General features: G+C 35.9%; 1 protein-coding gene across 2 annotated transcripts in view; it reads right to left on the bottom strand.

Moving 5' to 3' along the window:
* LOC150093032 (dual specificity protein phosphatase CDC14A-like) overlaps nucleotides 1–21,103 on the bottom strand; it is a 382,808-nt gene that overhangs the window by 36,213 nt on the left and 325,492 nt on the right. For both annotated transcript variants that reach the window (XM_090413766.1, XM_090413767.1), the window contains one exon: nucleotides 12,857–12,995. In XM_090413766.1, the coding sequence (XP_090269892.1) occupies nucleotides 12,857–12,995 (139 nt within the window). The remainder of the gene's footprint in view (nucleotides 1–12,856; nucleotides 12,996–21,103) is intronic.

The raw sequence follows: 21,103 nt of genomic DNA on the forward strand, positions 1-21,103 counted from the left end.
CTAAACATAGGTTGAACGAGTGACAAATCGGAAGCTGAGAAGTTTCGTATGGTGCCTCTACACAAAGAAGGCCAAACTCAAATTCCTTAGCTATAACGGTTTATAGCTAAGGAATTGAAATGTTCTCAAGCAAGCGTGAGCAGAGTATTGAGACAGTATTCTAATAACTGGAGTTTTCAAAATAATCGCTGTGATACAGTCGAAAAGTAATAACTACATTAGGATATTGAAGAATATTGTCAAGAAAAATCGTTTCCGAGGTGTAAGGTGATAACTAGGTGTGTACGTACGATGTTGAGATGGCTTCACAAATTGGGTTTTAAATGATGTGTGCCTAAGTCAAAGTCACTTATGACTTCCAAACAAAAGGCAGCTAGAGTGCAATAGCATAAGCAAAGACTGCTGTGGGGTTAAGAGGACTGGTAAAAGGTACTTTTTAGTGATGAAAGTATGTTTTGTTTGTCACATGGTCATCAAGGGATATATTTGGCATCTTAAGGAAGACATGTGATAAAGAATGCATGAACATTTGGTGAAATTGCAACCTCTGTCATGGTATGGATTTGTATGACTGTAGAGGGTCCAGGCAGGCTGTATATTGTGTACGAAAGAGTCAATTCCAAAGTGTACCAAGAAATTCTTGAACACTTCATGTCACCAGCATCAGAAGATTTATGTGATGGTGATTTCAGTAAGATTCAGCTTCTTGTCACACTTCCAAGACCACTACTAGATGGTTCAAAGAAACACAAATCAATGTAATTCCTTGGCGAGCAAACTCATGAGATTTAAACCCCACTGAGAATTTGAGGGGAATTATGAAGAAATGTCTTCAAGACGTTGTCCCAAGAAACAAAATTAAACTTGTTTCTAGTCTATAGGCCACATGGGCATGTTTCAGTAAAAAAAGACTGTGAACTGCTAGTAAACATCTTTTATTGGAAAAACATCTAATTTTTCTGCATTTAATTTCACATTATTCGAATATTTTGAACCACGTTAAAAATTGTTCAGATTTTGCGAATGTTATCAAATAACAGTTTTCTTATAATTTATATTACATTTTTATGTGTTTACATGGTTATGTAATCTACAAAGTATGTAGATTTAGATCAGTGTTTCTCAACGTGGAGCGTATGCCCCACAGGGGGCAATTAGAAAATGATGTTGCATTCGTCACCTTCTCACTGATACTCAAAACACTCACTATTGTCGGCAAGGGGGGAGGGCAACATCAAAATCTTTGAGGAGTTGAGGTGGAGCATGATCCAAAAAACGTTGGGAAATACTGATTTAGATGATGCTAATTCATATTTAGTAATAATTATTTTCTATGCAACAAATTAAAATTGCAAATTGTTCAACACATTTTCTTTGATTATTCTAATTTTTTGATTTGGAGGTGTACATTCATATCATGTTAGGTTAGGTATATATATGATGATGATGAACAGCCTATTTTTCTACCCACTGCAGGGTAAAGGCCTCTCCCATGAAGAGAGTGAGGTTTTGGGTCTACTACTCCCATGGTGACCCAGTCCATATTGGGAGAATGTATCTATACTTGGGTGAATGAATGTATGAAGGTGGAAAACAATCACAAACATCCATGCCTATGCGGGGTTTGAACCTGCAGCCTCTTGACCAGAGAGTGGATACACTAACCACTTGGACAACCCATGCTGGCATATGTATATTTAACAGATCCAGAAACCTCACTCTAGAGATCAAACATGGAACTTTTTCAAGCCACTTCAGGCCTCCAATAGCAGGGTAGTGGGTCTCACACAGGGAAATGAAATGCATCTTCCACCAAAGGACATTCACAAACATCCATGCCCCTGGCAGGATTTCAACCCCACAGCCTATAGGCTGGAGAGCAAATGTACTAATCACTTGGCCAACCATGGTGGCAAATCATCTGTCTGGATATATCAATCTTTGTGCAACCCTCGTGGATTGGGATTACCATTTGTTGTTCATGAAGGCAGAAGAAACATTAAATAGCTTGGTTAAATTAATAGCAAGTTCAACTGAACACTCTTTCAGCATCTGTTCTGATATCCCATTAGTCCCTACTGCCAAATTTTTCTTCATTTTGTATGATAGATCTAGTACCTCGTCCTCCTCATACAACTAAGTTTCTTCATTGAGCAAAGAGGTAGCAATGAGCACAATGTTGCATACACCAGATTGTTAGCTTTTAGTAAAATGGGCTCTCATTTGTTGAGTAATCTCTTCTGCATCTGTCACCCATATGCCATCTGCATTCAGTAGGGTTTTTCTTTCACATTCATTCTTTATTGACAGCATTAAGGATAGAAATTTTTTGGGTTATTTTTAGCTTGCAGAGCCAGTTTCTTTTTATACTTATACTTACTCCATGCCCATGGTAGTATTCTAGCCTGTTGGCTGGAGAGCAGATATGCCAAGCACTCAGTCAACCAGGCTGGCAAATCATCTGTTTGGATACATGTCTTTGTGTGACCTTTGTTTTTTGTACAATGATTGTGATCTTTTGGCATGCTGTATACACTTTTCATAACTGATATCACTCTTATATACACAATATTCCTTCCACATCATCTTTTTTCTTATGACTCTCTTATTTAATATGATTACATGTGCTTTTCGCTCCTAAGGTATTTATTCTTTTAACTCCAGGAACATATTCTGATATTTCATCAATTAAGTATTTTTACATTTCTATGCACACTGTCAATATTCTCCAACTTGATGCAAAATAGTCACATCTTTACATAGTTAATAGTTCAATAGTTACATCTTTTAAACATTTCCCATGCAATGTCAATATTCTCCCCATCCAACAACTAATACCATGGTGCAGAATTCAGCATATTCTTCAGTCAGTCATAATTTCCTGCTTTGTAGTTCACAGCATGTAAACTTTTCTGAATGTAACATTTCTAAACTTAGCCACTCCCATAGTGAAACTACATGATTACTGTCACTAACTGGAAGCAGAATAGGTACATCTTCAACTGAAACTGATCTAACATTCTTTGATCTCAAGTTCCTTCTGTCTTGTAACAGCTCAATAAATTGAGTTTCGTTCTTCTCATGAGATTTCACTGCTACCCAATCGGTTCAGATAATTAAAGTTCCCCATTATGATTACACATTTCTTACCCATCATCTTTATTTGGTAATGCATTTCATCATCACTAGAAACTGATACACTAGGTCTGTAACAACATCTCACGATGCGTTTGATCTTGTTAGCTTGCACTCACACCAGATGGCTTCAAGCTCACTGCTACATGAAAAACTGTTACTAGTATTGCAGTCATAGGCCTCAACTCTAACTGGATTTAAGTCATCAAATATAATTAGCACCACCCTCTCCTGTACTGTCTATTCTTCTTAAAAATATTGTGCCTTTATGCTTGATACCAGTTAGTATGTCTGCTTCTGATAGCCAGGTCTCACTAATTCCCACAATCTGAGGTCCCAACATATTGAAGAAGGCTATAAATTCTATCCCGTTGTTTCCGATACTCCTGGAATTTGTTTACAGACAATAAATAACCTGGATGCCTTTTTTGTATACTCTTGAAAATAATCTGCATGATATATTTGCAGGTATCTGTTCTTATCTAGTGCTTTATTTATGCAGGTATCTTTGCCCATGCTTAACAAATCCAAACTGGACAAACACAAAATCATTCTCTCATCAATCATTTCCATGATAATGTCTAATCCCATCATTAACACAATTACATAGTATTTCACTCTTACACACAGATTCTCACCATTCCTACCATCAATATTTAGTTATCCTCACTCACTGTGTTAGTTTTCATACCAATTAATAATTTCTTAAGACTTCTGATGCCAAATGCATTCAGGTGTAGGCCTTCTTCCTTCAAACTACACATTCAAAAACTGACAGCCATTCCTTTCATGCATCTAATTGCAAGCCATCAGAGTCATTTGTTCTTAATTTATTTCTCTATCATATCTAGGTAATATACTTATGATTATCACATTCTCACTCTTACTTCTTCTAACAGTCCTTTGATATTATTATTACGTGACACCGCCAGGGAGTCCAAAGACTCATTGAGGGAGGGCACCTACTCTATAGCCTTCTGTCTCCACCGCTCACTCCACCAACCACAATGAACTGCAATATCCTCCTCATCATCATCATCTACACCAACACCAATAGTATTTTCACAGACAATTACAAACTTCCATGCCCACAGCGGGATTCGAACCTACAGCCTTTTGGCTGGAGAGCAGATACTCTAACAACTTTTGGCCAACCAGGCCAGCTACTAGAATTACGATCTCTTTTCTTTTCTTTTCTGTTTTTCAAGTGCATGTGGTATATTTAAAATTTTTCTCTGGGAAAACTTGTGTGAAGTTATAACCTGCTCAAAAATGGCATATTTCATGATAGAATCTTACCAAACAATATCCTTATTTTTACAATCAACTTTACCTATCTGATTTTCATTAACTTGCTCTAGCTTGCCTGATTCCGTGCTTTGTTGTTTCTCATTTTGCTGCTAACTTTCTTATCCTCCCTATGTCCTTTTAAATGACACTTGACTTTCTGTAATTCCTGCATCATCTGTCTAATGATCTGCTTTAAATTTGAGATTTTGGAGTTTAAATCATTTTCAATATCCTGTTTAGTGGGACAAGCCTTGTTCACTGCTTCACTGTTCTTGATAGTTCTGTTTCCTGTGTGTTTTTAGAGTCATTTCACAGCTATTTAATATTGTAATATCTCAATTAAAATATGTTATAAAATACTAAACACTATAAAACAAAAACCACAAAAATCTACTGTAATGTACTATACAACACTAATTTTGTAAGGAAAACATATAATAAAACAGATAAAATTTACCAATTTTACATGAGCACTAAATATGCTGACCACTAATGACTACATTTAGAAATTTGCAAGGATACAAAAGAAGACAAAAACAGAGGATTGTTCAAATCACATTTCTTTCAGCAAAAATTATTCACAAACATCTTGCTTTTCAAAAAAAAAATTAATTTAATTATTTTCAATAATTAAATTAATTTTATGTGTGTGTTAATTAATTAACACATAAGGCCCAAATCAAGAACAAACTCGCATGACTTTATTTTTCTTAAAAGGCCCTCATAAAGAAAGCGATCTGTTTTGATTCTTCTGCTGTCTTCTTTTGCCTCAAGAAAGTGATGGACGAGGGCTTCAAAGTGTTCTCACACTGCAGAAACAGTGCGAAAGCTAGATGCAACCCAGTGAGTGCTTAAAATTCTGCCAATTTTAAGAAGTTGACTCGAGTCGCTGCACATTCCTGTAGTTCCCTAGCATTCTTAGGTGAAGCATGATAAGTCACAAAGTTTGTCCATGAAACTCTTAACACGTTCACTGCCAACCACGAGTATACTCGTAGTTGGTATATGAGCCTCACAAGCCAACTACGAATATACTAGTATGTCGATTACTGCCGGCAATGAGATTACTTATACTGACCTTCAAGAAGTGAAAGTGCTTGGCGTGCAGTAACAAACCATGCTCGAGGAGCATGGCAGCAAACGTGTTAAAGCATTTCACTCCTGGCACATGTTCACCGTGTCACTAACAGACAATTCAAGGTGATGGCTAGCACAATGCCAGAAAATAACACTAGGAAACTTCTCTTGTATTAGCCTCCTTACACAATTACGCACACCGAACAACATGGCTGCACCATCACAAGTTACAGACAATAATTACTCCTTTAAGTAATCTTCACATAATCCTAAACACTCAAGATGACTAATTAAAGAGTTTAGAATTCCTCTAGCAGTTACATCTGATAATTTGATCAAATCTAGGAAATTACTCACAGGAGCCGAAAGTTCAGGAAGAACTACACGAACAATAACAATCAATCATATTTATTAATTTAGGAACACAAAACACACATGTAGAAAATATTATTTTACTGATTAATAATAAAATAACTTTACGTTTCGACCCCTGTATTGAGGTCATCTTCAGAAGGATACATGTGTATAAGAATAAGCTACATGCTGTTGCACCCTATACAAGTAAATTACATCTACGTTGTTAACTAATCTTTATTCTTATCCTGCCCTCTAGTGATAAAAAAATAAAATAAAATAAAATAAAATAAACAAAAATAAAATAAAAACTACAATAAACTTTGCTAAAGTCCTCATGTACTAGGATTCTTCTGGAATTGTACAGTACAGGTTGCTATTCAATGTTCAGGAGAAAAAACCACTTCAAGTCTTCTTGAATTGAGATTTTTTTCTTCGGGGTTGCTATGAAGGTTGTAGATGGGTCCTCCAGATTCTTGGAATTGTTAGACCATCATTTTTATTCAGATTCGGATCATGCTTGAGCATTTCACATGCTTCCTTGAATTTCCGCTCGAACCAGGTTTTGGTGCGGTGTAGGGACTTGGTACCTTTCCAGTCAATTCTGTGGTATGTTTGGAGTGCGTGGTCAGAAAGGCCTGTTTTTCCAAAATGGAGGTATTTTATGTGACATTTGTGTTCATCCTTTCTGATTGGGATGGTTCACCCTGTTTCTCCTATGTATGGTATGTTACATATGCAATCTATTTTGTAAACCCCTGGGTTGGCTAAGTGTGGCAGGGGATCCTTGGAAGAATTGAGGAATTGAGTAGGTGTCTTAATTTTGTCGGAGATTTAAAGATGGTTTTGATGTTGTATTTGTGTAGTGTTCTGTCTATTTTTTCTGAAATGCCTCTAACATATGGTATAGCAATAGCATTCTTGAAATCTTTTTTTGTTATTGGTATTCAACCAAAAAATTAAGCAGCAACCTAAGCAAAGCAGATAAACTGGCCCTCATATCCCTAAAAAATAACCATGACATTATTATCACAAAAGCAGATAAAGGGAATGCCACTGTTGTTTTAAATCAAACAACCTACATTGAAAAAATGAACCATTTGGTATAGGACCACAACACCTACCAAATGGTCAATTACAACTCCACGCAACGTAACAAAAAGAAAACTACTTAAATCAGTTAACACATGGCTGGAAGAAACAATTAAAAAATTAATACCGCAGTATGCCTGCGTGCCCAGAATTTATGGCCTGCCAAAAGTACACAAAACAGACATGCCATTATGTCCAATTGTGGAAGGAATTGACAGTCTGAATTACTACTTAGCCAAAAAATTAGCGGCCACACTCAAGGAATTGGTTGGTCATTACCCTTCCTACATAAAAAATACACAACAATTCATAAACAAAATTAAAAATATTACACTCAACGACCAAGATCTATTAGTCAGCTTTGACATAACTTCCCTTTCACCAATGTGCCAATCAATGATACTATCCTACTCTTACAGAACATATTTCCACATGACATCACGGCACTCTTTGCCCACATACTCCGCTCTGGATATTTTGTGTGGCAAAACAATTTTTACCTTCAAAAAGAAGGTACAGCCATGGGCTCACCACTCTCCTCCCCAATAGCGAACTTTTATATGGAAGGTTTTGAGCAACGAGCTCTAGAATCGGCATGCCTAAAGCCCAAAATTTGGCTCGGATATGTCGACGATATTTTCGCCATTTGGCCCCACAGCCGCCAAGCACTAGATACATTCCTTAGTCACCTGAACAAACAACACAAACACATCCAATTCACAACTGAAATTGAAAAAAAAACAACTCTCTTCCATTCCTAGACACACTTGTCACAAGTCTTCCTTCAGGCTGTCTCTCCTTCTCAGTTTACTGCAAACCTACACACACACAGGCCAGTACATACACAAAACTTCTTATCACTACCCAACACAAAAACTAGGGGGTCATAAGCACCCTTAAACACAGAGCTCAAACCATTTCTTCAAATGAACAAGCTCTTAACCATGAATATGAGACCATCAAACATACCTTTATAAAAAATGGATACAGTATAAATACCACTAATAACAAATAAAAGATTTCAAGAATGCTATTGCTATACCATATGTTAGAGGCATTTCAGAAAAAAGACAGAACACTACACAAATACAACATCAAAACCACCTTTAAACCCCCGACAAAATTAAGACACCTACTCAGTTATTCCAAGGATCCTCTACCACACTTAGCCCACCCAGGGGTTTAAAAAATAGATTGCACATGTAACATAACATACATAGGGGAAACAGGGTGAACCATCCCAATCAGAAAGGATGAACACAAACGTCACATAAAATACCTCCATTTTGGAAAAACCGGCATTTCTGACCACGCACTCCAAACATACCACAGAATTGACTGGAACGGCACCAAGTCCCTACACTGCACCAAAACCTGGTTCGAGCGGAAATTCAAGGAAGCATGTGAAATGCTCAAACATGATCCGAATCTGAATAAAAATGATGGTCTAACAATTCCAAGAATGTGGAGGACCCATCTACAACCTTCATAGCAACCACGAAGAAAAAAATCTCAATTCAAGAAGACTTGGTGAAGTGTTTTTTTGTTTTGTTTTGTTTTTTGTTTTTCCTCCTGAACATTCAATAGCAACCTGTACTGTACAAATCCAGAAGATAATCGTAATATAACAATATAAACTGTATAATTCCAGAAGAATCCTAGTACGTGAGGACTTTAGCAGAGTTCATTGTAGTTTTTATTTTATTTTATTTATTTTTTTTTTATCACTAGAGGGCAGGCTAAGAAAAAAGATTAGTTAACAACGTAGATGTCATTTACTTGTATAGAGTGCAACAGCATGTAGCTTATTCTTATACACATGTATCCTTCTGAAGATGACCTCAATACAGGGGTCGAAACGTAAAGTTATTATTTTATTATTAATCAGTAAAATAATCTTTTCAACACGTGTTTTGTGTCCCTAAATTCATAAATATGAATGCTGATCACCGTGTAACCTTAAAAGAAAGGAAAAATAACAATCAATGTTGTTGTGTTACTCACAGTTGTCGATTCATCGATAAATAATGATATTTTGTTCTTGGAGTTCACTATATTGTTTATTAATATTTTTCTCATTTCATTTGCGATATGGCTCACAATGTTAAGGCAAACATTTGCAGAATGAAGAATATATCCCATGTCTAGGCCATTAAGTTCCTGTAAATTTATTTCGTCTTCAAAGTTGTTAAATGATGGATTTCTCCTCGCAACATTGTAAGCAGTTTGAAACACTTTTCCTGTTACGTCTTTATTATGAGACAAAGTATTTAGGAAAACTTTCTCTAATGTTTCGTTTTTTGCTTCAGCTTTTATTTTTTTGACATGCTTTGTGTGCTGCACTCTCCTTATGATCATAAATCATTTTTCTTAATGACATTAACTGTTGTTTGCAAGATTCTCCAAAATGACTGATTTTACCATTTGCCCACTCCTGCTGAAATTTTCGTTAACATGTGTTTATTGACGGCACGACTTCCGACATCACAACACACTTTACAGCCCAACATTTTATTCTTGACATACAGCCACTCGTTTCTCTCACAGAAGTCATTTTTCTGCAAAAGTGTTCAACATTCGGGCCAATCATTATCAGAATCTGCTTCCTTTTGACCTTTTGATGGATCTTCGGTCTTGGTTTCGTGATCCTCTTCAACAAGTGTATTTTCAGTGCTAGTTTTCTGTTTTACATGATCACAAGTAGATTCAACAATTTCTGCTTCTTCAGCCTTCCTTTTTTTACTCATTGGCATAAAGTAACTACTTATTTTATTCATTTTGAACAATACTTGCACCGATTTAACTTAGATTAATTCAAAACTCATGTGAACACCTGCCTGTTGCAGAGTGAATATAGAAATGATAATATTGGAAGCAATCGGAAGTGAACACAACTTCCTGTTTCCAGTTGCGTACCAACCTATGAAACAGGAAAGTACCAACTTATGAGTAATCAAAACTGAAAATTCAATTTGTGAACACAGTACCATCTACCAGAATATTTATATAACTGGTAATTAGTTTACTGAATTAACAACGCATATAAAGTATATTAATTAAAGGTAACTTTAATGAATAACTTCTATATTTCGGCAACGTCACATTGCCATCTTCAGGAACATAAAGATATGGTATGTGCACTCAGGAACTAACACAAAGCAAATGAGGAAGAAAGCAAGAAACTAATATTGTTCCTAAAGTCCTAATGGTGCCCTCTTGCGAGCTAATTTGGTAGTCTTGGCAGTTGGGCTGAAGTTCTCATAATGAAAGTCTCCCAAATTTGGGGCAGTTTCATGCACCCAAATTTGTTGAGGTTAGGAACGTTTTTTAGAGCTGCTGAAGATTCTTTGAATAATCTTTTGTATTTAAACTTGCTGCGATGAATTATTTTTGTTTTCTTCCAACGAATTTTATGGTGGGTATCTAAGGCATGGTCTGCCAGCCCAGAGCAGCTGTACTGGTGAAATATTTATAATACATTTTGCTGTCAATACATCGCAAATTTTTAAAAACTTAAGAAAAAAGATGCCAGTACTGGATACTGTTGCATACCGACAGAAAAAAAGCAATGGTAATGGCTATCCTTCATATTTATTTCTTCTGACCCCCACCTTCCATTGGCAAGTGAATTCTTGTAAACCAATAGTTGAAAGTGATATATCAAATCATAATTTGAAAACAACTAAATTAAATCTCCTTTTTGCACTAATATAATACATGTGATAAATTTAATACATTTCCTATTCTTACTTCTCTAAAGTAAAACAATCCACTAATGATACTTTCAATAATTCATAATGCTAGACAATTATTTCAAAAAGTAGTATAAAAGCTTATATATTACAACAGATTGCCTTTTTACAATTTAATGCATTGGTGCTTACAGAAATTTACCTCAAATCCCCTGTCCCTTATTTTTCTCTCTCTTTTTTGTGAATAAAATCAAACTTTTGGTGATTCTATCTACAAATAGTGGCCCTCAGGTAGTTTCATAATTTGAATATATTTATACTCTGTCTCTTCATTAATCTAAACAAAGCCTGGGCAAGTCATAATTCACACACAAAGCTTAAAATATCACATATAGGAGTGCTGACTGCCATAATTACCAAAACAAGATTCCCCCAAAAATGCATATGCACCAAAGAGCTTCTGGTTCAATTAATGTATTCAGAAATGGAGGGAAAGAAATAGCAGAGGGCCAAAAACTTCACTCCACAAAAAATGCCAGTAATTGCCACATCCCATCTTCCCTTCTATGTTAGGTTCAATGGCCTATCATGACAAAGTAACTTGGCTTCTTATAAGCCTGCTTACTGCTTATGATAGGACAAGTAATTTTATCTGTAAAGTCTGCAAAGTCTGTATGTGTGTTTCTGGCCAGAGTACCTGTTTTACTGAATAAAAAACCCTAGTTTCTGGAGGTGTGTGTGTGTGGGGGGGGGGGGGTTTCACTTCTACCTTCATGTGAGACAAGGGCATGAATAACCTCTGGGTTCAAAACCCCAGAGGTTATTCATGTCCTTGAAAGGATTCAAACCCAGGTCTTTCCAACCAAAGAGAATTATTGTTACTGACTGAGCTTGGAGGCTTACTAAATTCCAATAAGTTTAGCATTGACTTAGCAGAATAAATTTGGAGAGGTTACTTTCCAAACAAATTATCTATAATAAATAGTTATAGTCATATTATAACAAAGAATTTGATTTCTACAAGTTTCCCATAGCAAACTTGAAGAAATAACACCTTTTTATTATAGTACCTTTCACACACAAGCAAAAGTTATCAAGTACTCAGACAACAAATTGAAATGACCTATACTGCTTACACCAGTTAAGTCCATAAATTCAAGGAGGCTTGTTTGTTTGTTTGTTTTGGATTTGTGGCTGAAGCAATAAAGGTCAGTATATTGTCTGTAAACTGGGGGTTCTTTTTTTCCAGTTTGCCTCTTTTCAGGGATTAAAAACCTTACTGCCTCCATATGACACCAGCTAACAAACTGTCAACTGAAAATTCTGATAAACGTTCTTTGCATCCTAGATGGGATTCAAACCCAGGTATTTCCAACCAAAGGTTGGAAATATCTGGGTTTGAATGCAGATATTCTTCAAGGAGGCATCCTAAATGCCACTGAAGGACAGAAGTGGCTATTGCCATGTTTCATCTCCAGGGTAGAGTCTCTGATTTCTGTCTTTTCCCTCCTTTCTTAACACATGCAGTGTTGATAATGACCTTAATGAGCATACCCAAAACACCACAATTAACTAGGAAGTTAGTATTTTCCATCTGAGGATATAGAAGTGCCCCTGCAGGTTAACCACTAGATAGTACAAGGAAACAAACCTGATAATATGGCTTACAGAAGCTTCCTGACAAGCTGGAAAATAAATTCTGCTATGACTTAAACTGCCAGATTGTGCCCAGAGAGTCCTGTGTAACTATATACAGTGGGCGCTCCCTATGTGGAAATCATGTCTACCATCACCACCATTATTCCACCTTCCTCTTATCATGCAAAAACATGAACTGCTGCTAGCCAACATCCATACACAGTACAGCTCCAAACTTTTCAAATTAACTTCTCATTCGCTTTTTTTTTTCATTCTACCTACTTACCTATGTTCTTTGGAAAAGCCTTTCCCCATGCTATTTTTCACTATAAATATAACCTCCAGCTCTTCAAGAAACAGTGACAGATTCTCTCTTTCTCCTTAATCATTTGTCTGCATATGGCACTATTGTGGTCATGGTAATACCACATTGTGGGAAAGACATTACACATTTGAAAAATTTTGCATATAGTTGACATTCAAAGTCTTTTGTTAAACCCATCCAATGAGTGAAAAATAAGGAAATTACTAACTGGGTAGGCGATTTTCTTACAAAATCATATCAAATAAATACTCACTCTTCCAGCCAATGCTGCTGATGTCCAATAATTGATCCTGGTCTACAAATTCTAATCCAAGCTACTGCTTCTGCTGCTGTAAAGCGATAATGCTTCATAATATAGCAGGCAATAAGAGTTCCAGTCCTTCCTAGTCCAGCTAAAATGTAATATTAATATTAGCATTATACCAATTATTTTCAAAAGAAATGCACTGCAGATTAAATGAATATTAAATTTTTTAAAACTGTGAAGCTGTGATTGTTTCTGATTTTGCAAACATGAATATTCACATTAGCTCCTTTTTAGTAAGCTTATTTCATATAACAGTTACCCCAACTAAATCTGCTCTGAAGGCTAATAAATCTAAAAAAATTGTCAATATCAGTACAGGCAGCCCTTGATGTACGCCTCACTTCCATTCCTGTAAAAAACGGGTGTAAACTGAATCCAATTTTAATGGGAAGTACAAAGTTACGTCCCACGCAATCAAAAAATATGCACATGAAGCATGTGTAACATTATTATATTTAAAGCTTTGATAATACATACATATATATTTGTTAAAATAAAATTATTAATAATGAAACCAAAACAAAATTATATACAAAAAATATGAAACTTCGAAAAGATATTACATATTTTTATGTTGAAGTTCCTGGTTTCGGATCACCTGCATTTTTTTTAAAAAAAAGTATCCAGTGTTAACTGCCCAGGTTTTCTTTTACTTTCTTTAAGGAGTTCAGTGTAAGGTCAAATACATGTGATTACCCTCCTTTTTTTACGTTCGCACTCCATTCCCAGTCATGGTCCATTTTGCAGAGTTTATCAGTCAATGTCTCTATGCTTGCAAGGATATGCTGTAAATCGGCCATTTTTATATTTCTCAGAGGCCCTTCTTCATTTTCTTTCTCCTCCTTTGGATGTTGACTTAATTGTTAGGCTAATTCTTTGTCTTCATTAGAGAACAATTTATCATGGCTCTTTAAGACTTCTGTCACATCTTGAGCTGTAATATCATCCAATCCCACCTCTCATGCAAGCTTGGTAACGTCTTCAATAACATTCTCCTCTTCCTCTAATTCCTCGAAGTCGTGCATAAATGCCAGAAGAAGTTTTCTCCATGCTCCTTTTAAACACTTTGCTGACACTTCGTTCCAAGCTGCCTTGATGTTGTTAATGCCCTTCAAAATATTGAATGACTGCCAATAGTCTTTGATAGATTTTCCTGAAGTGTCCAAGACCCTTACCATTTCCATAAATGTTATAAGGAGGTAATAGGTTTTGAAGATTGATATAATTCCCTGATCCATCAGTTGCAAAAGCGATGTTGTGTTTGGGGGCATGTAAACAACCTTGACATCCAATGGTATTCTTACTTCAGCAAGGTTTTGATGATGTCCAGGGGCATTATCCAAGAGAAGCAATGCCTTGGCTGGCAAATCATTTTCTTTACAGATGTGAAGCACAGTAGGACAAAAATAATTTGTGTACTAATCTATAAAGACGTCTTGTGTAACCCAAGCTTTCTTGTTCCATTTCCAATAGACTGGAAGCATGGCTTTTAGACCCTTGAAGGCACATGGTGTCTGTGATTGGTACACCAACATTGGTTTAAGCTTCAAAGTTCTGGAAACGTTTGCACCCAACAAAAGAGTAAGTCTATCTTTCGCAGCTTTAAAACCTGGATCAGAACGTTCTTCACAGGAAATGAAGGTATGTGATGGTAACTTTTTTCCAGTAGAGCCCAGTCTCATCAACATTAAAAATGAGATCAAGAGGATAACTTCCTTGTTCTATACAGTCTTGACATTCTTTAGGAAAAGCAGCTGCTGCCGCAACATCTGCACTTGGTGCCTCACCACATAATTTGATACTATGGCACTTACTTTGAGACTTAAATCTCATAAACCAACCTTTGCTTCCTAAAAATGTTTTTTCGCCTCCATCTGTCTTTTTAAGATCTTCAAAAATTGTTTTTGCTTTCTCAGTTATAACAGTCTGCATCAGAGGAATGCTTTTCTGATTCAAGTCATCTGCCCATAATGATAATAATTTTTCCATTTTTTCATAAAGTTTACCCTTGTTATAACTTACATGTTTTGCATTTAGTACTGTCATAGATTGCTGTGCAGACTATTTTATTCTATCTGCATTTTTCATAATTGTAGTAACAGTCGAAGGAGGCAAGTTCATACTTCTACAGACATTAAAACGCGTCTGCCCACCTTCCATTCTTCGAATCACTGCCATCTTCTTTTCAAGAGTGATTGATTTCCGTGCCTTCTTAACACCAAGTTCTTTTCTGCACTTCTTTTATCAGACATGGTATGTAATTACGTACTTTATCAATTTAAATACGTATGTATGTAAAAAAAATTAAATAGAACAATTCGGCAGATGCAACAGTAAAACTAGGTTTGATACATATACATCGTAGTAGCTCGATAAACACTCAAACACTGGAGTGCCTGCTAGCGTCATTTCTCAGTCAAATCACACTACAGTAAGAAAGTACACGCAGGCATCCTGGGTTATTGTGAATCGGTATAAATTGAACTATCGTAAACCGAGGGCTGCCTGTATATGAATATTGATATTTACCTTTGAACATCCTTGAAAGGAAAGAAGAAATCATTTTATAGAATCTTCTAAATTACTAAAAGGATTTTCTGGCACGAAATTTAAAACAAGGCAAAATCAATTTAAAAGTGAAAACATAAAATGCAAAGTGAAGAGTCCAAAAAGTATGATGGATTAAAAATATAAGTCATAAAATAGTATTAAACATGGAATAACACAATTATGAATATAAACTAATTAAACATTAACTTTTAAGATAAATATGCATGTAGAAATATGTAAAAGGAGTGGGGGGGGATATACATGATATACAATAATATACAATAAAATATATATGATAAGCCAACAAATTAAGGATGGCTTGTTAAGATATGTTGAATAATTATTTTTTATCAGACTGCAGAAAAAAATTGCAAGAAAGCTATTTTATGAAATTGTCATGAAATTTGTAAAGTGAACAAGATATTATGTGAGAGATTTTATTAGTTTCAGAGTGAGAAATGAAAAGTAACTTATTTTATTTAATTTTCAATTTTATAAGCTTGCAGAGACATTAAATAATAAGTTACTCTCACTCTCAAACCAATAAAATATCACCTAATATCTTGTTTTGCAATGCCCTTTGCTTGGAAAGACCTAAGTTGAAATCCATCTAGAACACAAAGAACCTTTATCAGGGTTTTTCAGCTGAAGGTTAGTTATTCAGCCTCATATGGAGGCTGAAGGGTTTCTCTTCCCAGAAACTGGTCATAATATACTGATCTTAGTTTCTTTGGCCAGAAATTCAAAACAACCAACCAACCAACCTAATATCCTAACTACTTTATAAACTTCAAAGCAATCTCATAAACCAGTTTTCTTCTACAAACAGATAATGAATTGTCTGAAATGGCTAGGAACACCATCTCTGATTTGCACATGTCATGTATATTAGTTGTTGTTTTTTTCCCCCTTTAAATTAAAGATACCATGAAATTATATACTTGGTTTAATCCTTTATCCAAGTATAAGCAAATACGTTTGCTCCTGAAATATTTTCAGGACTGGGGCAACTCAAGGAAAAGGTGATATAACTTAAAAATGCAAAGCACATGTCCTTGTGGACATGTATAATGCTATGCATTATGGGAAGGGTCACTATTAAGGCAAGTTATGTGAAGTCATACTACCTTTTCAACGAGTTGCCCCAGTCCTGGAAATACTTCAGGCACAAACTTTGTTTGCTTACACTTTTTTTTCTTTCTTTTTACTTTAATTGTATTTGCAGTCTTTTTTCACAATGTTTAATTGGTTTATACTCATTCTGTGATATTCCATGTTTTCCAACTTATATATTTCATCATCATCACCATCAAATTCCTGATTTGATGATGTACCCTCAAGGGGGTGTACAGGTTATGATAGTACTACATGAAAAATTTACATCATTACTAACTTCCTATCTACAATTTTCCTACAAATCATGGTAAATTGAAATAATTCAATTTACCTGCATTCATGGTAAATTGAAATAATTCAAAAATATGTGGGGGAAATTTAGACTTGATTAAATCAAGAGTGTCTATAAGTGGTACATTGGTAAATAGGGAGGTGACATCGAAACTAACCATTATGTCTGAATTTTTAAGATTAGATTTTTAACCAGTGTTTTGAAATGGATTGAATTTTTTACAAAAGTAGAGGAGTTGCCAGTACGAGGGGCAAGCGACTTAGCTAAATGCCGGGCCAGTTTATATGTGGGACTATCTATGCTATGAAAACAAAGTACTTACCACAGCTACATACAAGCCACAAGTGTGGTTGCGCTATATAGATGATGTGTTTGCCATCTGGCCCCATGGACAAGACACTTTGGATGCTTTTATCACCTACCTAAACAGCCAACACCCCAAAATTCACTTCACAGTAGAAAAAGAATCAAATAACTGTTTACCATTTCTTGACACATTAGTCACCTGCCTTTCAGATGGATCACTATCTTTTTCTATTTACAGAAAGTCTACACACACAGGAAGATACCTACATAAACAATCACATCATCATCCAGTCCAACAGTACGGCATTTTAAAAACACTTACACAGAGCCAGAGCCATTTGTTCTAACGATACAGCTCTGACCACTGAACTCCAGTACCTGCGCCATACGTTCTTAGCCAACGGCTACAATCCCTACAAAATAGATAAAATACTACATAGGCCCATTACTCTGCCCTCCTCTAATACACAAGAATACAACATGACCATTTCTATTCCCTATATCAGAGGTACATCGGAAAAGATAGCCAAAATATTGTTGAAACATGGCCTTTGCACCACCTTCAAACCTCATGTCAAGCTGGCAACTCTGATCCGCTCGCCAAAGGATAAACTTCACCCTTTAGCACACCCAGGAGTGTATGAAGTTCCATGTGACTGTGACTTGGCCTATTATGGGCAAACAGGAAGATCAGTGAATATCCGCCTGGAAGAACATGAAAGATACATTCGCTACTATTACTATGGCAAGTCGGGATTGGCAGACCACGCTTTGGACACTCCTACACACAAGATTAGATGGAGGAAAACGAATTTGCTATTTAGGAGTCATTATAGATCTGAAAGATTATTTTTTGAGTCAGCAATGGCTTTGAAGAATTCTCTCCCAACCTTAACAAATATGGTTGCATTAATTTGCCAAAAATTTGGGAGACGGTTATCCTAAGAAAAACTCCTGGATAACTGCGTTTTTTTTTTTTTTTTTTTCGTTAGAGGGCACCAAAAATAGGACTTTAGATCTTTTGTCTTTTGCAATTATATTGTTTCACTCACTCACTGTCGCATTTACATGTGTGTTGTGCTCTGATGATGCTGAGTTGAAAATCAGCGAAATATTAGCGTTAATAAAACATCTTTGTTGATAAAAGTGTTTGTGGTGTCGTGAAAAATAAGCCATGATTAATGCCATCTGTTCACGCCTTAATCTTTCTCAGGACTCTCATATCTACGGTCTCTAGTCTTTATTCAAGTGTTTTACTTCTGACCCAGCTTTCAGAACCATAAGTGAAAACTGGTTTGAATACTGTTCTTGTTTACAGCTAATTTAGTGTTCCAACTAATTTCTCTCTTATTCCATATGATATTATTAGATATTATATCAGATATCCTACCATACCAGCTTTGTTGATTCTGTTGTCTATTTCCATATTTAATTTACCATTTCACTAAAAATCGTGCCTAAGTAGATGAAATGTTTTACTTGTTCCACAGGTTCCCCATTCACAACACAGTTGACATTTTCAACAATTCTACTTATTTTCATTGTCTTTTGTCTTTTTAATGCTGACCTTCATACCATATCTATTACAACAGTTATTCAATTTAGTCATGGAATTTTGCAAACTTGTCGTGGATTTATTTAGAAGTATAATATTGTCCGCATAAAGCAAAGAGCTGACATTAACATCTCCAATTTTGATATCATGTTTAATACCACTTTCCTTCATAATGTGATCCATATAGAGAATGAATAACAGAGGGAATAATGGATATCCATGTCTCACACCAGATTTAACATTAAACCATCTTCCTGTACATCCTTCAATTCTAACTGCCAACTTACAACTCAAATACAGAATAATATAATGTACCATTGACACCATATAACTGTAACATATTGAATAGCTTCTCTCTTGGCACCTTGTTATATGACTTTTCCAGATTGACAAAACTTAAATACAGATCTTTGTTATATTCTCAGGCTTTCTCGACTATTTGTCGTAAAGTGAAGATCTGATCCTGACAGCCTCCATTTGGCCTGAATCCAACTTGTTCTTCACCAAGCTTTTCTTCACAATTCTTCTAAACCATTTCTCAAGTATACTTGCATAGATCATGCCAGGAACAATCAGTAGGGAAATACCTCTGTAATTTTCACATTCAGTTTTATTTCCTTTTTTATATATGGGCACTATTAGAGCTCTACTCCAATCATCGGGAATTTGTCCCTCTGTCCAGGCATTTTGAACTATGCAGCGCAGCCACTGTAAGACTTTTATACCACCATAACTTCAGTATTTCTGGTCGAATATCATCTACTCCTGCTACCTTTCCACATTTCAAGCCTTTGATGACTTTTTCTGCTTCAAGTATGGATATATATTCCTGACTGTATGCCTGTTGAGTGTTTTTTACCACTTTGCTATCACTGCTTGTTTCATTTGAGTGTCCTTGGTAAATGTGGCGGTCGAGTTAAGCTAGTCTAGAAAACGTGTTTTTAAAGTTAAATATAGTGTGGCTTTTTGTCACAAATTGTGCTAAAATTGTGCATCGGTTAGAAACAAGTGTCCTTCAGTGGTATTATTGTTTAGAACTGTGTTGTATATATTGTGTTTTCACTGCCGTTTGTTTCACTATATCAACGTGTAAAGATGGCGTCCAACAAGAAACGTACATCAGCGGCGCGCAGGACTTCTACTACTACACGAAAGGCTGGCTCAGCGTTAGATTTTTCGCAATGGATGCGTTGCGGAAACTGCTACATGTATGCACCGAAAAATGTGAAGGATCTGTGGTAGGTCTGGCAAAATGAAAAGAAAGAAAATGTCGACGTATGTGAGAAGTGTCGGGATAGGCTGGAGCGTTTAGGAATGGAAGCTGACATCGGGACAGTAGCGGAAGAACTTCGGCGGGAGTTTATAAAAATGAAAAATGACCTTCATCTTCTTCATGAGGAAGTGGAAGTGATCGGTAAGGAGATACTGGAAGTTAAAGCTGAGTTTAATGTGTTAAACAGAGAAATTAGGACTATAGAGATTACTTTAGCTGAAGTAACTAGAACAGGATTACATATGGGTGAGTCTTTGGTGAATGATTCAGTAATAAATAGTATGGGAGTGATTGGGAGTCAACATAATAAAACCACAAGTGGCCAAGAAGAAATGAGATGTAGTGAGAGTGGGGGGGTAAGTAATAGAGAGTTGAGTAATGAAGCTGGGAGAGTCATGCTGAATAGTGTAGAGAATGAGTCCATGAGTGTGAACTTGAATGAAGTTAATAGTGGTAAAATATATGGTGATTCTATGATTAAGGGTATGGAGAGTGGTATGCATGAGGAGTGCTTGGCTGATGGTACAATAGAAAGAGTGGCTTTAGCAATAAAGAGAGGGCATGAAACAGACAAGATGATAGTTATGGTGGGTACGAATGACCTGAGAGGTAGTATAAATCGGGTAGGAAAAGATTTAAGAACATTATCAGATATTGTGAAGAGGAAAAGTGTCAATGGGAGAATAGTGTGTGTGCTACCTCGTTTTGACAATTACGAGTTAAGTAGACGAGCAATGATAATGAATGATATGATTGCAAGAATGTGCAGAAAAAGAGGTCTGGAATTTGTTGATGTTTGGAGTGTGTTTGAAGGAAAAAGGCAGTTGTATGCTAGAGATGGACTGCATCTTAACATGGAAGGACATAAGAGATTGAAGAAGTTATTGTTTTCTGAACAGGTTGAAGTTATTGGGCAGGGAAACTAATATTGAAAAGGTTGAGTGTAAGAGAGAGAAACTTTAGCACTGATTGTGTATTTATTGATCCTTATAGGCAGAATAAATTGCAGAAGAGAGGGGAAAAAAATCGGCATAGGACTACGGTAGTTAGTGACTTATATATCAGTTCTAAAGCCGGTACAAGATCTAGAGGGAATCTGCA

The sequence above is a fragment of the Typopeltis vanoorti genome, chromosome 24, assembly GCF_054136105.1.
Source record: "Typopeltis vanoorti isolate ZY-2024b chromosome 24, IOZ_Tvanoo_1.0, whole genome shotgun sequence".
Classification (NCBI taxonomy): Eukaryota; Metazoa; Arthropoda; class Arachnida; order Uropygi; family Thelyphonidae; genus Typopeltis; species Typopeltis vanoorti.